Genomic DNA, 17,400 nt, shown 5'->3' on the forward strand with positions numbered 1-17,400 from the left:
ATATTTTAAAAGTTTATTTATTTTTTTCTGACTCCGAAGCAAGCCTGTTGAAATAAAACATCCCATATATGTTCCCAGCACATCCCCTTTAATTTGCTAGCCAAGGACAAGGCCTTCTTCAACATGACACTTTTAACACAGGTATTTTCATATTTGCAAAAGCACATTTTGCAACCCTAATCAGTTTCTTTCACACAGCAGTATGTTCAAGACAAAGGTCCACTGAAATTGACCTATGCGCAGAGAGCTAGGGTTTGTTTTGAAGGGTTTATTTTGACACTTTGTAGCACAAGAGTCAAGCGTTTTCCCATGCAGATGAAAGTAAAGCTGCTGTTGATTTCCCAGATCTGGTCTGACACAGCCTGTCATTCAGAGATAATGCTCTCTTCTGCTGGAGCACAATCTAAATATGTATGGGCATGGGAGGGTCTCACTGATAAAAGCAGTGTGATGTTAAGCAGATGAATAGAGGGTCAGGGGAGCATCCATTTCAATGTAAAATATTCCCTTTTCAATGGGAACTTCTTATCGAGCAGCAGAGCAACGCTGCTTTTCACTTTGCTTCTTTAGTGCACTTAAGAAAACACCCTGGCGGCATTTCTCGGTTTGCTCACTGTTCCAACTTGCCCAATAAGTGCTTGGCAAGACAGGGCAGCCATAATTTTGTAGCTGCAAAATGTAGTTTTTATGCATAGCGGTGGTGCTCAGGAGCCAGCGTAGCCATTTTGCTGTTAACTGCTGAAGTGCCGCTTGGTTATGGATGGGAATTCTGACGAGTGGGTCAATGTACCCCACAATTGTAATGTGTGATGTGGGATTTTGCTCATAGGCGTCTGATGCAGATCACACTTCTCCTTCATTGATATGAGGTTGCATCAGTGGAGTACGAATTTGCCACACAGGTTGTTGAAGTGACTGCTGTTCATGACAGATGTCGCTCCGCTGTATTCAAATACAGATGAATTTAGAAAGTCAGTTGGAGGGAGCGTGAGTTTGCTGGTGACATTTCGCAGACAAGGTGATATTATGATTCTTTCCACTTGCTCCTGTAGTGCCCTCACTATGTTAAAGAAAGTGGTGATAGGAGGTGCGAAATTGGTTTCATAGGCTATATAATCTTGCCAAAATCGTGGCAGTGCAGCAGCTCCTTTGCAGCTTTACACCGCAATGCTTTTGACCATATGGCTCCCACTTCTTGTGGCCACCCTGCACCTGAGTACTAGCTCTGTTTTATGTTGAAAAACTTGCTGATATTCTGATTCTTTTGTGTCTCCCTCCTGCAGCCTGCCATCCCTTACCTTGCCTGTTTTGTTATTTTGTCTCGAGTTGTCTCTGGAGGCACTAGTTGGCAAAGCACCTTGCTTGTGAAGGGTTAGTCGAGCATATCTCCTAATCTGCATTCAGACTTTCTGGTTCTCCAACATTTTTAGTTTGCAACAGTAGCTGGTTTTTCATCAGCGGTGCAGATTGCCCCTGGGTCAGACCACACAATGCCTTAGAATGTACACTCCTGCTCATTGCTCTCTGCCAGACATTTTGCTGAGTCTCATCCTTATTCTAGAGGCCACAGTTCATCAGTCATTCCTGCACCCACAAGGATCGCTGTGGTGTCTGAGGCCTCTTGATCTTCATTGAAAGACCTCAGTATTTTGTTGTGACCTTAATGTGACATCACTGCTGTGATATCGTCCTTTATTGCCTCAAGCATCTTATTCTCTCTCAATGTCCTCTAATTGAACAATGTGGGATTATGCAAGTGACCTAAGGGAAACCATGTTTGTCTGAAATGTCGCATAGTGCATTTAGAACTACATGCTAGGAAGGTTGCTGATAGTTTAAAAACTGAAGGAAGCATAGTAATTTCAAAAGAAAGTAGACTGAAGACAGGTGACATGACTGTCCAATGGTGTTGGGTAAGAATTGATGCAGTCACACTGTGCGAGACTACACAACATGTATCTGCTTGGTATTGGGTAATCCACCTTTTGGTATAGGTCTGTTGGTAGTGTGACTGAGCAGCCAGGCCTATCTCACGAGCGGTAAATGTGAGCTCTAGAGCTGTACAAATTAAATCAATAAATACAAGTAGCCAAGTAACACTTATACTCAAGGTTTCTGTTATAGTTATTTATTTAAATAACATACATGTTTAAATCTGCATTCCTTTAAAGGGCAATACATTGTAACAAGGGAATTCTACTTTAAAATTACTTTCCAGAATCAAAACAAGTTAGTGGATAACCTCTGGATATGCTTCTTACACAATTCCTACAACCTGAGGTGACTTCATTCACAAGGACAGTAATGGCATTTTATATCACACTAGTTATACTTTGCAGATTCTGAGGTTGCAAAAGGGAAAGGTTTAGGGAAGGAAAAGGCTAAACAGGTTCTCGGTAATTGTGAGGACAACTACATTTTCCAATGAAATCTAGATACGCCTTTCCCAGCAGTAACAGTATACAACAAGCTATCACCTATGAGGGACAAACAGTATCAAAGTCACTGGACTAGAAGAGTCTTCAGGGAGCCAGGACAGCCAAAGTCATCTGGGACACAGTCTATGGATCTGATGTACTCCTTAGATAAAAGTCTTGCACATAGAGAGTCTGTAGAAAAATCACTTGTATGGTCACAAGCTGTTAAGCCTATGAGAAGAGAGTTAGAATCAACTCTAAAAGGTAAGCCAGTGCAATTCTCAACTTAGAAGAGCATGGTAAAAGGCAATAAGGTAAGTGCCCCAAGCCTAAACAGTACCTCTGGTTTGAAGAAGTGGTCCAGCTGGATTCTGTCTTGCTACTGGGTTGCAGACCCTTTTTCCTGAGTCTCAGTTGTGGGGACAAGGACGGCGACGTCTGGAGGGCTCCTGCGGCAGTACTTGAGAGGTCGTCGGCAGCTAAAGGCTCTTTTCGGTTCAGTGGCACGTTGCATTTTCAGCACTTAGCAAACAGCACCGTTACAGATCTTGGACACAGGTCGGACTCTTTTCTCCCTCGGTCCTACACTCTGTCGAGGGGGCTCTGGATCTGGAGGTCCTGCTTCTGGATGGTCCTTAGGGGTCTAGCCGGATTCGTTCTGCGGCAGATGTTGCACACGACTACGGACACTCGAACCCTGGCATTGGGCTTCTGAAGCAACGAAGAGGCACAGCAAGTCTGGGTTGGTGGTTCAGTGGAGTTCGTCTGGGGGTTAGTTGGTCCCACTAACCCAAGGGGAGAAGTCGTTCCGTCTGGAGCTTCACTGTAGAGGTGAAAAAGCAGCACAGCACAGCAGCAGGACTTCACCGGGCAATTCAAAGGTCCAGGAGGTTGCAACAAGCTTTGTTCAGTTTCTTCGTCAGGTGTTTTTCCCAGTGGTAGACTGTGCCTGTAGTCCCAAAACCCTCCCCTTTTAAGGGTTTGCAGTGATAAATGTCACCTGTGCAAAAAATTGCAGCATAAATGCAGTGTTTTGAACTGGTTAAGGCGTACCCCATTATACCATTTAAGGGGAGTGTCCCCTGCCTCCCTTAAATGGTATAATGGGTCCGGAGGTTGCGGGGGTGTCCCCCACATCCTTTACATTGATGGCGGCGGCAAAACCACTGCCTTTTTGCCGCGATATTTTGCGTCCACGCCCATTTTTGCTACGAATTTATCACATGGAACCCTTTTAAGCAGGTTTCTTTCATGCACAGCCTAGGCTGTCAATCACACAGCAGGGTGGCTGCCCTAAAAGGCCAGCCAGCCAATCAGGACGAGTTGCATTCAGGCATTCCTAGAGAGAAAGGACAGGGGAGTTCCGGGACCCTCCCTCACATCCTGTCCTTCCAGACACACTGGAGCCAGGGACGGCCTTCAGGGCTTCATCCCTGCAAAGGTAAGACAAAGGGCTCAAACATGTCTCAAGGCACAGAGTAAAACCCAAGAAAGGCCTCACAAACCGAACATTGCGAAAAAAAGAAGACGGGGACCCTCCCATGGGTGCTGTACTGCAGCTGAGGGTTCAGCTTGCGGTAGAAAAGCACAATGGTAGGAAACAATAAACCACTGCCACCAACCATTTAAAGTAGTGAGGGTAACAGAAATGTTACATGAGAATGTAGGATAAGAGGATACCAGGTAGCCCCCCAGCACTCCACATAAAATGGTGTGTGCTTTAGTGACAATGCACTGAAGGTGCTGTGTATCACCATACAAAAAGCAAATACCTATGGAGTTTGTCAGACCCCAAAAACAGTGAAAACGCAAAATCCAAATCAGGTAAAAACACATGAGAGAGTGAGAAAAAGGTCTCGACGCTCACCCCAGGGTTAAAATTAAAAAGCCTTAGTCCAGCAAAAGAGCTGGGGGTCTCTAAGGTGGGAGGTTTTCAGCACTTAATTTTTTGTTGGGGAGAATTTTCATTTATCTAAATAGATGGAATTGATGGTTTGCTTTGTGGTAGCAGAGCAGCACACACAATGAGATCTGATAAAGTGCTGAATTGGTGTGTTCTGTGCTTCTGTCCAACCTCTGGACCCTGTGTTTTCATCTGTGGTTGCTGTCCAACTCATAACTTAACGCGGCCCCTCCACCCCCAATCTGATCTTTGCATTTTACAATCAAGTCACCACCTACAACCCCATCCCAGGCACATTGTGAGGACCACATAGACCCCTACCATGTCAACACTCCAACCCACTCCCCAGTGCGATCTTCAATCATCAAAACCCTGCCTGACAGTTTAATCTTTATTAGGTTGTATGTTGTAAGTCATAAGCTGATGTTATTGGTTTGGTGCGGTTTTGCCTTTTTTAAAATTTTTATTTTTAACTTAATGACTGTTTTATAATTACCAGGCTAGCACAATGGATGCTGATCCTTTCAGTGTTCCTGCACAGGAATTTGTAATTGATTCTGTCAATAGTAAAAACTCATTGGAGGAAGAACCATTGAAAACAGAAGATATTCCTCCTGCATTACCACCAAAGATTGGGACACCAACAAGGCCATGTCCTCCACCTCCAGGTACAAATAAGTTTTTGAAATAATTCACAAATTGCTTTACACACATTGTTTAATTCTTGAATATGTAATTGTTTGAATATTTCTAAATTAATGTAGATTATAAATAGTTGTGTTTAAGAAATCATGGTTCGTTGAAAGTGAAAATCAATACATTGAGTTCAAGATTGTTCCTTGATTCTTGCGCAGACCCATGTACTTCAGAATCTGTGTGTGAATGCAGGCACATGTTACAATTATACACTCTTGATGTATTTCACTCCCTATTTTTTGATATTGGAGTAAATTGATATTTTAGGAAGCGAAAAAAATAACTTACATTCTGAATCAGGTTATTTCTAGGTGAATAAACATTTATCTCAAGTAAAACACGGATAACCTTTGACACCTATTAATTTATACACATTGAAACATGCATTTGTACCTTAAAATTCCTCTCCAGATCAGGCAATAGATCTTTCCTGTGGTGCTGCCATGATGGTACCACTGAGGCAAACCTATCTGTGCAGCTTTTTGGATGGAAGCTGGCTAGAGAATCCAACAATTCAGTTTTCACTCTTGTGTTTGTAGTGCTTTTCCTACGTATTTTGTGTAGAGTATTTACCTATTTTTAGGTGAGTGTTCGTTATGTCGATATCTTCGTCTGCTGGTTTTTGTATAACGCACACCCAAATGTCAAGCAATGGAGTGCAGTAATAAGGTTTAATAATATATATACAATTAGAAGGCTGGTCTTCTAAGGGTACATTTGGAAGGACATGGAGAGGGATACAGAGATATACAGGCTGGGGATACAGGTTAGGGAGGGAATGGTGGACCTACTTAATGGGTTGGTTCATCTACAGCTTTCTTCTGTTGGGGCTTTAGTGCTTTGTGTTTTTACACAATTATGACTTTCCAAGCTGCACTGTTGAATCCCTTGGTCTGCATCAATTATTAATTTCCTTGAAGTTTACGGACATGGTTGAATAGTCTTACCTTTACTAAACCCAAGTACTGTACGCTTCCTCAGCCTGTTGCCAGGCGTCATTGTTGGGGTGAGCAAGTGATCTGGTGGCCATTTCAGGTGGCCAGGATTCGCCATACAATGCCACAATATGGTGATCTCCCTTAAAGGGGTTCTGACATGAAGTAACCTTGTGTTTGCTGTGTTACGTCTTAGGAAAGATTTGTCTTTTTGCTACTTTTCCTCCATAGACATCAATAGGACACCCTACTTTTGCTATCGTGCTGAACTCTTCATGACTTTTGAAGTTATGTTAAGCCTTTTTGCTCCACTTATCTTACTAAGCTCATCTAATTTGGGCGGACTGATCAATCCCTATAACTTTCAGCACAGGAGAATTATGTTTTCCATAGTGAGGTTTTCCTGCACACATTGACTTATGTGAAGTATGGTAGTGCCACTTTATGCAAGTAACTGAAAAGTTACTAGATACAATGTGTCCCGGATGGGCTGGTGACAGTGGATACTTTTGTGGGACTTTCTTTTTTATAGTCTCGTGCACTTTTGCATTTTACTGCTTAATGCTAGTTTGAGTACTTGATACTCTAAAATGGCAGGGCCACAAGATTTTTGCCAATCCTTTGACAATCTTGTAGTTTGACTTTCTTCCTGCCCTGGAGTGGCTGGATTTTTCATAGATATATGGTAAGCCCTTTCCTGGGCAAAGTTGCGTGTCTGTATGCCCGGTTGTTGGGGCTCTGCCCGTCTGTCTAGACCCAGTCCACATCCAGGCCGGTTGTTCTGGTTGCTGAGAAGATGCAGTGATCAGAAGCTGTCCAGGATTGGACTGCTCCTGCCAGTTTAAATGGTGCAGATCCCTGCCATTGGTAGGCTGGTGGCAACTCCAGCCTGGATGCTGAATAAAAGGGAGGCTCTGGCAGCCATTCTTCATATCATCGTTTGAGTCAAGACCCCTGCGAAGGAGATCAGCCCGCTGAGGATCCGGAACTCATTATTGAAATATCGCTAGCAGACATTTCACTTGCCCGTTGAAGCCCTTTCCCTCTGCAGATCGCCTGAACACTCATGAGTGCTTTGACCCCTGGACAGGTGACAACAGCTAGTCCTGACCTCTGTTCGAAGACCCAGCCACTGAAAGTGCTTGGTACAGTCCTGGAACCATCCTGTGGGCTAGCCAGATGTTCTCTGGGACTATTTTGCTGCAACGCGCGCCATCCCAAGCCTTGGGACTCAACAGATCCTCAGCTTGCGTACCAAAAAGCATTTCCGTGAAGTTGCAGCTCTCTACCACGAATGGGGAGCCTTGTGGGACCAGTTTCATTGTTTCCACCTCAAGGGTCTCCCTTCCACCATTTTCTTGAAGTGGCCATTGCTGTTTGCCGCCTGCATTGTGTCCTGGGAGTCCTCTGAGGTCTTTGCTGGAGTAGTGGTCCCAAAGTTGGTGTGTCCTGGGTGTCCAACTGTCCATAATTGGGTCCATCAGAGCATCGAACTGTGAACTACACTTACCCAAGGAGCCGACACCTGAAGTGATCTCTGCAGCCTTGTTCACTGAGGTTCCTCTAACGGAACCAAGGCAAGGATCCAGAAGGCCCAGTGATTTCAGGCACTCCTACAGTGGTCCCTGGGTGAATCAGAGTATAGTGGGTGAGTAAATATACCTGTTTTTCCCCTGTCTCCATAGGGTTGTATGGGTAGAAAGTCCTAGCCATAACTCTCTTGCCTAGCCTTGAACAGTTGTGTTGTGGCATGGTTTCCTTCCCTGGATCTTCCTTAAGGTGGCTGGACTGGGAGAAGGTCTAAAGACTTTCATCTTGTTTTTACTAAACTTTGGAACACGTCCAACTACTTGTGAGTTCAACCCAACACTTGTTCAATCTTCCTTCAGAGAATCCTAGCCTCATGAAAATATCTTTTTGGGGATCTGTGACTAAGGGCACGGTTTAGGTCTATTTGGTCGTAATATTTGACCTTTTCACATCTGACCAAATGTTTTTTGGTTCCTGCAAACCCCCCATTCACCTTACCCCACCCCATATATATATTTAATTACATTTTACCGAATTTCGACCAAGAAAACATGTAGGCTAATGCCAAGGTCACACGTTCGCTTTTTTCTAGCTAGGGAAGGACCTTTTAAGGTAGAACCTTCGTTCTAAGGTTTTGAATGGTGTTTAACTTCATTATTCTCAAACCTATTCTTTCTGAAACTGTTAATTACTTACCTGGTTAGTTTTCTTTATTCACTTGCTTTTTCTAAACTTGGAATATATTGAAAAGTGATTATAAAAGTATTGTAAAGTGAAGTTAGTGCTCTAAGCAGAGCACACCAAGGTGAATGTGTATATATTGGTAGTGAATGCGTTTGTGTTACTTACCTGTGGTTTTTCATTAATAGGTTGTCTAAGGCCGAAACAACTATTTTTATACATGCTGCATACATTGTGTTAAGAGTGCTCTGTGTGCTTAACTTAACCCTTTCACGCCCTCTATAGTCTAAGCCTTACTCTTCAGTCACACTACCCAAATAGTTCGGCTAGACATTAATGTGTGTCCCTTTTCATCAGAATAAGGTGGCCTCTCAGAATCTGTCCGCAGGGTTGATTCTGAAAATCCATCTTAACATTACCCATTTCCCAGGTTTGTGGGAGGTTGAACGCAAGGTGGGAAACTGGGACGTTGTTTACAGACCAAATGGAAGTCTCCTGAAGCTCAGAACAAACTGGCAAAGTGTGGGATTTTGTGCTTGCACGAAGGAGTGAGAGCGGGTACGTAGCGCAGGTAGCTCCAATGTGCTTAGGAAAGGAGGATCATCTGTTGGAGGGATAGCCACTCAGAGAGAGGAGCAGGGTGAAGGAGGAGAGAAGGAGAAAAGGAACACATCGAGGGTAAGATGAACATAGAGGATGAACATCTGTCGTGCAGCGCAGGGGTGTGAGAGGAGTGGAGGAAAATAATGCAGGTCTATTGGGAAGAAAGAGGAGAAAGCTGGTGGCGAAGTACCGTCTGGCCCAGAGAGGACTGATGATGTAGAGTTGAGAGAACTCTGCATATGTGAGTGTTCATACTGGGACAGGTAGAGTAATGAGCACATGGCGGCACGTCGAGGTGCAGGTGAATCATTAGGGTTGTGAAAGGGGGACTAGGAAAGACTCCCTTTAGGCATAAGCTCATGTCAAAGTGTTGAGCGTGAGAGCAGGTTGGTGGTGTAAGGAACTCAAGGAGGCAACAATAAAGACAGACGCAAGTGATCACAGTTCAAGGGTGTTCATTAAACAATAAATGCAAGGTGGAAAAATGCCTAACATAAATCTAAGATGGGAACAAGCGTCGACCATCAAATAAGAAATAAGGCAGTCCTTGTGGGGTTATGTCAAAGTCAAAGGGCCAATGCAAAGAAAACCTATTGCCAATCCCATACAACTAATTGCACAAATGGTGTGGGTTAATGGTAACAAATAAGTCAGTATGTGATTGCCATATGTCTCCCTTCAGAAAAAGGTTGATTATTGATGCACACCTCAAATTAAATGGCAATGAAACATACATTTAAGAGATGCTGTAGATTAATTTTAGGTGCGGGGGAGGAACTGAGGCCATGGCACAAGACCCCTACAAACAAGAGACAATTGGAATGAGGATTCAACAAGGGAACCCTCCCGTCCCCTGCACACTTTAGGATGTTTGGACTAGGTCCACTACTGTTTTCTCATATTAATACAAAAAACATATAAACCAAAGAGTTCAGTTGTGTGTTTTTATAGCAAAAGTGTATATCTAAAGTGTCAAATACACAATATTTCAAAAGGAGAAACATTTACAAATTCAAGAAGCAAAGCAGTGCAATAGTAGGTCACAATAAATTTGAAACTGGTGGAATCCAATTCATGTGGCGACGCGTTTCATGGATACTTTCCTCTTCTTCATATGGCCAAAATTGAATTCTTCATACAAAAGGAAAGAAACAAAGGGGAGAAGGTTTGTACAAGTTTTTTTATACCTTGATGTAATTCATTAAACTCATGCTGTGCATTTCAGTCTCATCTGTCAGCCGGAACAGACTACATTATCAGAGTAATTGTAATTAATCTAGTGCCACAAGGGCACATTCATTCCCAGTTAAATTCAGGGTGAGGGGAGGAGGAGAGGTTCAGAGAGACGTTTCTAGTCTAGTCCAGTTCAAGAGAAGTCATCGTTCAAAAGTGTTTAGAAGAAATGTAGGTAGATAAAGGAGCCATATAGGACAAGATATAAGAGAGTTTAATTACCAGTAAGCAAAGTGTTCGAGGGCATCGCGTGCAGAGAGAGATCCTTGGTGATGAATCAGACAATGTGTAGATCCTCCACGGGAAATATAGTTTGCTGTAGTCAAGAGGAAAACACAGCTGCAACAAAAATGAGGAGCAAGTGAGTAAAAATCAAACTATGATGAGAGGTAAGTTCAACCCTAGGCACTAGACGAAATGTAGTACCTGTGGAGTGTACAAGAGGAGTGGCAAGTGCTGGAGACAATATTCGAACGGCGTGGAAGCCTGATATATTCGGGGTTCATTCACGTTAAACACTGTATAACTTCTGTTCAACGTTCATCAAGAGTCAGCAAAGCACTCTAGAGAATATGATATAAGTGTGAGCTTGAGAGGAATACTAAAACAACATATATTGATACAAAACTATCCACAACTAAAGTGTTAGCTGATGAAAAAAATGTTTTCTACCTTGTGGTATACGCTTAGCAGTTATGGTGCGTGAGCTGTCAGGCACAGTGTGCTGGCAACGCGCTTTCTTCAGTGGGCGGTTTGTAAGGATAGGAATTCAGGCAAAACGAATACAGTGCACATGTGCACTACGGGTCTCAATGCGCAAATGATGATCTGTGAAAAAGTTTAACGGAGAGTTAACCCGGATCGAGGTTAAGAAAGTACTTAAACTAGAAATCTCAATGGGATAGACAATGCCTGGTAACGTGCGCTTACCTGCACAATAGGAGACCAAATCGCAAAGACAGCTGCCGCTGGTCAACGCGTCCTAGCAGCTATGGAAACGGCGCGCAATGTGTAAGAAAAGGTTGGCGAATGTGAAGATAGAGAAGGGACTAAAGCAGTCACCTAAAGGATCGGCCATCTTAGAATGGAGTAAGTAGTGATCGGGTGAGCCCGCCGAGGTAAACCACAATGTGTCAAGAGGAGTGAAAGTATATATGGAAAATAAAGATAAAAAATAAAGGGAAAATAGAAAAAGTATGAAGAGAAAATGTAAACAATACTATTGAAAAATCCTGCAGAGTTAACAAAAAGAGACTATTCAATGGGGAAGTAGACAGATTAGGGGGTGCCACTGAAATACAGAAACGTCAAAATGAAACCAGTTCCATCCGCCAGAGTCCAAATGAAAGTGGGAATTTTAACCACTCACAAGGTTAATTCGCATAATGTGTGGCTGAAGGGTGGACAAAAGAAAATAAGCACAGTTTGTATACATAAGTTGTCGTCCAACATATAACACAAGAATTCGTTATATGTATATACATATATATACATTTTAGTTCAACCTTCAGTAGAGTATGTATTAAAAGGGTATCAAGAGCATAATACAAGTTATTGCAAAATACAATCAGATATTACTTATTGGCAGTTAAAATTTCCAGATAAAATAAACTTGACGTAACTTTGACCTTTACAAATGAGCATCTTTTCCTCAATAAAGCTCACCCGCGAATCTCGGCGTTCTACATACTGCCAAATGGTGTGGGTTAATGGTAACAAATAAGTCAGTATGTGATTGCCATATGTCTCCCTTCAGAAAAAGGTTGATTATTGATGCACACCTCAAATTAAATGGCAATGAAACATACATTTAAGAGATGCTGTAGATTAATTTTAGGTGCGGGGGAGGAACTGAGGCCATGGCACAAGACCCCTGCACAAAAACTTACAAAAACCTCCTGGAAGACCGATCTTATCTGCTTGTGATTCAATTTTCGAACCCCTATCAGTCTACACGGACTTCTTCTTGAAACCTTTTGTGAACCAAATTAATTCCTACCTCAAAGACAGCACGGACACCATCCTCATGCTGGGGACCATCAACATGGAACAAGAGTACATCTTAGCCACCCTAGATGTAGAGGCCCTCTACTCTTCAATCCCAAAACAGGAGGCATTAGAGGTATTGAAACTCTTTCTGGATAAAAGAAATGACACTGAAACCGTCCCTACAGACTTCATACTAGAATGTGTGAGACTTGCAATGACCGAAAATTTCTTTCTATTCAAAGACCAATTGTACAAACAAATCAAATGGGTCAGCATGGGGGCCACCTTTGCACCAGACATTGCCAACTTGTACATGGCACATTACGAAACTGAAAACGTCATGGCAGACATCCCTACAGAAACAACATCAAGCTGTGGAAAAGGTACATCGACCATGTGCTCCTCATCTGGCAGGGGAACCAACAAGACCTACCTGCATTCCATGAATGGCTCAATCTATGCAATCCTCACATCAACTTCACGATGCACTGGGACTTCCACTGGGTTGACTTCCTAGACCTCCACATCTACAGGTCAGGAGACCATCTACACACAACTATTTCGGAAACCTACAGATCGGAACACCTTACTACACTTTGGAAGCTATCACCCTCAAGGTCTGAAATATAACCTGCCCTACGGACAGTTCTTGAGAATCAGGAGGAATTGCACCAACCGTGACACATATGAGAAACACGCCACAGATCTACAAAACCGCCTTCTCAACAGAGGCTACCCGAGGAAATCCGTGAAACACGCAAGCAAACGAGCAGCAAACACAGACTGTACTATCTGCCTCACCAAAACCACCAAAAAAGAACTGGACAGACTGGTATGCGTGACAACCTACAGTCCCCTCAGCAATTTGATAAAAAAGACAATCAAGCAGCACTGGCCACTGATCAAGAACACTGGATCTCTCCAAAAAGTGCCCCTTTTTGCCTTCACGAAAAACCGCAACATCAAAGAGTCACTTGTCCATACGTTTCTTGAAACTCCAAAACAACCCAATACTCTATGGAACTTACCACCTGTCCGAGGACACTACCGATGTGGCAAATGCATGGCCTGCCAGTTCACCGAGACACCCAAAGTATTCACACACAAAGCGATCTCATGGACCTTACAGGATCACACAAACTGTAATACCAAACAAGTTATTTACACCATTGAATGCCCATGTGGACTAGTGCAACACTATGTTAAGAAGAACCACACCAATGTGGATATAAAGTGGTGTGTCTTACAGAAAGTGAACATCACGCGTAGAGGTGGAGACATTGACAAAACCCTGACGAGACTAGAACAGAAATGGGTCCACAAACTACGAACTGTCAAAGAAGGTTTGAACATAACTGTAGAATGGAAGAATTTCCTGTAAAATATGGCGACAGTTTGTATGTCCTGTGACAGAACACCCGTCTACAGCAATGTGTTTTATACAATATGGCTGCAGATGCTCTCTGAGAAACCACATCCACCTTGCATCTGGCCAGACTTTCATACAGATCCTTTCCATTTTCTAAAAACAAGAATTTGCACTGTGTAACAATTTGTTTTTTGATTTTCTGTCAAATCTTTATTTAAAGTAATTACATCTGTAAATTGATATACACCATTGATGTCATATACCTGTCATGAACAACATGTGGTACTGAAGTAACACTGGCCTGATTCTATACTACATGACAGCTGACACCCAATGGGATTGACAGTGGCTGACATCATCATCATGCGCCACACCTTGCATGACTTGCATTTTGGCCCAACTGACTGCCTGCATCAATTCTAAACAGGCATTTAGGTAGTCACCATGCATGACTTGCATTTTGGCCCTACTGACTGCCTGCATTGTGAATGGACAAGACACTCATTTGGCCACCTCCCAATTAAACCCGATCTTGGAGCAAGCATGGTTGGACTTCTATGGCACTAGATTTTCCCTTCAACCATCTCTGGGGGAAGAGAACCCAAAAGACAATATACCACCTGGCCCTACTGTTAAATGGGAGCCCCCCTCTTGAGATCAATACTGTTTTCGGCCTAATCTTAAAATGTAAAAGATCCCGAGCACCCGGACCTAACAGGTTAACTAATAACACCTTTAAGTCAGACCCAAATCTATGGGCCAATCTATTGTACTATGAATTTACGGATATTCTAGAATCTGGGATTTGCCCACAATCCTGATCTTTAGCACGTTATACCAATCTTCAAGTGTGGCATTAGGTCAGATCCAAAGAACTATCTGCCTATTGCCTTAATTGGTGCAGATTTCAAAATCTTCTCTGCCCTAATTCCTTCTCACCTTGAAGATTGGGAAAAAAGCTGCCACCCACTCAGCACCTTTCAGACAGGTTTCTGCAAATTCCATTCTACTAATATCAATGACCTTGTGGTCGAATGTTTTCAGGACGCCGCTTGGAGTAGGGATAAGGGCCATATCTTTATGGCCTCAGTCGACCTCTAGGCAGCCTTCTACTGTGTTGATAGCCAAAGGTTGTGGTGCACGCTTGCATTATAGGGTCTACAGAGGGGCTTATTGAGTCTGCTGGAAGGAGTCTATAGAAACTCCGGTATTAGAATTCGCCTGAATCAAAAGGGAGATATGTCAACTATTGTCCATACACACTGTGGGGTCAGACAGGGGTGTGTTTTGGCTCCTTGGGTTTTCAACCAATATGTGTCTGACGCAGCTGAACATCTGCCCCAGTAGGGGTTGTTGGCCCCAAGAGTGGGCCGCAGTAAGATCGTCTGGCTGGCCTACGCGGACGTCTTTCTGCTATTCAACTCTACCAAGGTGGGCCTCAAACGTCTCTTGATACTTTTGCTAACTATGCAAAGATTAATGGTTTGATTATTAATCCCTGCAAGACCAAAATTCTCGCATTTTCCAAAGGTGCGCACAAAAACCCAAGCCATTGTTGGAATCTGGAGGTGGTGAGGGTGGGCATCTCTAGCAGCCTAATCTACCTTGGCTATCACGTTGGTGCATTTAGGGGCTCGAGAGGTTAGCTTGATGTGCTTCTCAATAAAGCTAAATTATTGGAAAATCAGATTCTAAAAATCGACCGCAAATATGGTCGATTTTCCATCAAACCAGCCCTCCTTGTCTTTGAAGGGAAATTAGATCCCAAACTGATTCATGGCTTAGAATTGTGCATGGAGTTAACTGTGTCTAAATTGAACGTTGTTGAAGGTGTAATCTGGAAACGGATCCTTGGTCTACCGAACGCGGTTCCCCTCACTGCAATTCGATATGAATTGGGATACCTCTCCTTAAAGTCTCGTGTGCATTGGAGGATGCTCACGTTGTATGCAAAAATCAAGGTTCCATTAGCAAATACTTTATATGAGTTTGTTGGAAGCAACATTGAGTTCTCTGTTTTTTTAACCACATTCTGTAATTTGTGTGAAACGATCCTCCAAAGTGTTGATTCTGATTTGGGTCAACTAAACACCAATCCAATGAAAACTAAAAAGTTGTTGCTGGACTAGGATTGGTCTCTTACTGTAGATAGCTTTCATTCATATAAATCAATGAATCACTTATCACACAAACATAAGAAAGAGGCTCCCTTTCTAAGATTCTCACCATGTTTCCAAATAGAACTCCTCGATCTCTTTTGTTAAGACCATGTTGGAATATCCTTCCCACTTTGAATACTGTGCTGAGAAGAAATCAAATGAAGGTGGAGGATAGCCTATGTAGATTCTGTCATCTAGTACCTGAAACGGCTAAACATCTTATCCTTCACTGTACGCAAATTAATACCCTAAGAGATTCCTGCTTAAGTTTATTGAAGGATTTGTACTCTTATTGAACCTACTGACCTCGTGTGGCAACACTGTTTATCTGTACATAAAAAGCAAGAGGGACTGCCGCTTTCTGGATTTATCCTCAATCTCCATCTAGATCGCTCTAGATAACTGTGGGGTAAAACATTATTTTTTTTTTTTTACATATATTTTTTTATTTTATCTCAACCAAACAACATTACAACAAAACATAAATAAAACACTTCAAACAACAAAACCAAACAAACAAAAAGTAAGGCACTGCAATCCCCGTCCCTCCCCCCTATGAGCCTGTAGAGTGTCCGCCCTCAGTGTCCGTTCCGTGCGGTGGGGCCTCATCGCTCTCAAGTCCAGCCGAGGCTGATCCCGCACCAAACAGCTCAGCTAACAACAACTTCCATGCCGTGAGAGAGCCTATTTCTTCCCCATCCCCTGCCATACTGCCATCTTGCCACGCTGTCGTTTCGGCATCCGCCCATTTTTGGAGATCCCGCCACCAGACCTCCACTCGCGGCTTGTGACATTTCTTCCACTCCATGGCTATCCTACGTTTGACAAGCACATAGGCCAGATCTTTAAGTTTTTCAACATGTCGAAGCTTACGCGCCCTGGGATACCCTCCCAGCAGACAAGCCCAAGCCGAATCCACCTTAAGTGTAATACCCCTCCCTGCCAGCCTCCGCGCCACTTCACCCCAGTAAGTTGCAATCACTGGGCACGCCCAGAACATGTGTATCATGTCCGCATTCTCTTCGTTACACTTGGGGTACGCCTGGCGCCCACTACCTAGGAATTTGGAAATTCTAAGGGGGGTCATATATGCCCTGTGCGTAATATAGAGCTGTATCTGCTTGAACCTGGCGTTCCTCGATACCTTTTTGTGGTACCCCAGGGCGCGCTCCCACATCCCATCCGACATTGGGGCCCCCATCTCCGCTTCCCACTCCAGTCTAAGGTGCCCCAAATCCTTCCCAACCTTCGTCATCAACATCTCGTACAACCTAGAGACCTCGTGTCCACCCTCTGATGCGTCATACATCGTCTCCAGCGTGGCATCCGGTTCATCGGCCAAAGTAGTTTCGGGCCACGTGCTCCGGACCTCCCGGACCACCCTATGATATGTTACATATTGACCCCTGTGTAGTCCCGACCCTGCCTCCAGTTCATCGAACTCCATCAGGGTCCCATCCTGCCAGATGTCGCCCATAGTGATCAATCCCACTGACTCCCAATACGTCCGGATAATAGTTCTCAGCTGCCCGTCCTCCTTTGCCAGGGCGATCAGAGGGAACTGCGGCATACACGGCAAGGGGTCACCCATCATCCGACAGGCACGCCGCCATATATTCCTGCCAAGGGCTAGCATTTTAGGACGCTCTCTCATCCATGAGCCAGTCACCCAAATCACCTCCCGCAGATAGAAGGGGGAACAGTCTTTCCCTAGCAGCCTATGTTCGGGGGGTCTCTTCATCTGAAAGCCACCTGGCCACATATTGCAGTTGCGCCGCAATATAATAGGCCTCAAAGTTCGGCAGCTTCACGCCACCTTTCTCGTAAGAGTTCTGCAATTTCCATAATGCGACCCTGTTGCGCGTGCCGTGCCACAGGAAATTCC

The 17,400-nt window shown here is 43.8% G+C and overlaps 1 protein-coding gene across 2 annotated transcripts in view; it reads left to right on the plus strand.

Annotated features, from left to right (window-relative positions):
• The window catches only part of EPS15 (epidermal growth factor receptor pathway substrate 15), a 1,698,287-nt gene that overhangs the window by 1,513,272 nt on the left and 167,615 nt on the right, over positions 1-17,400 (plus strand). For both annotated transcript variants that reach the window (XM_069642214.1, XM_069642213.1), the window contains exon 23: positions 4,820-4,988. In XM_069642214.1, the coding sequence (XP_069498315.1) occupies positions 4,820-4,988 (169 nt within the window). The remainder of the gene's footprint in view (positions 1-4,819; positions 4,989-17,400) is intronic.

This window comes from Ambystoma mexicanum, chromosome 1q (assembly GCF_040938575.1).
Source record: "Ambystoma mexicanum isolate Mex_15411 chromosome 1q, UKY_AmexF1_1, whole genome shotgun sequence".
In the NCBI taxonomy this organism is placed as follows: Eukaryota; Metazoa; Chordata; class Amphibia; order Caudata; family Ambystomatidae; genus Ambystoma; species Ambystoma mexicanum.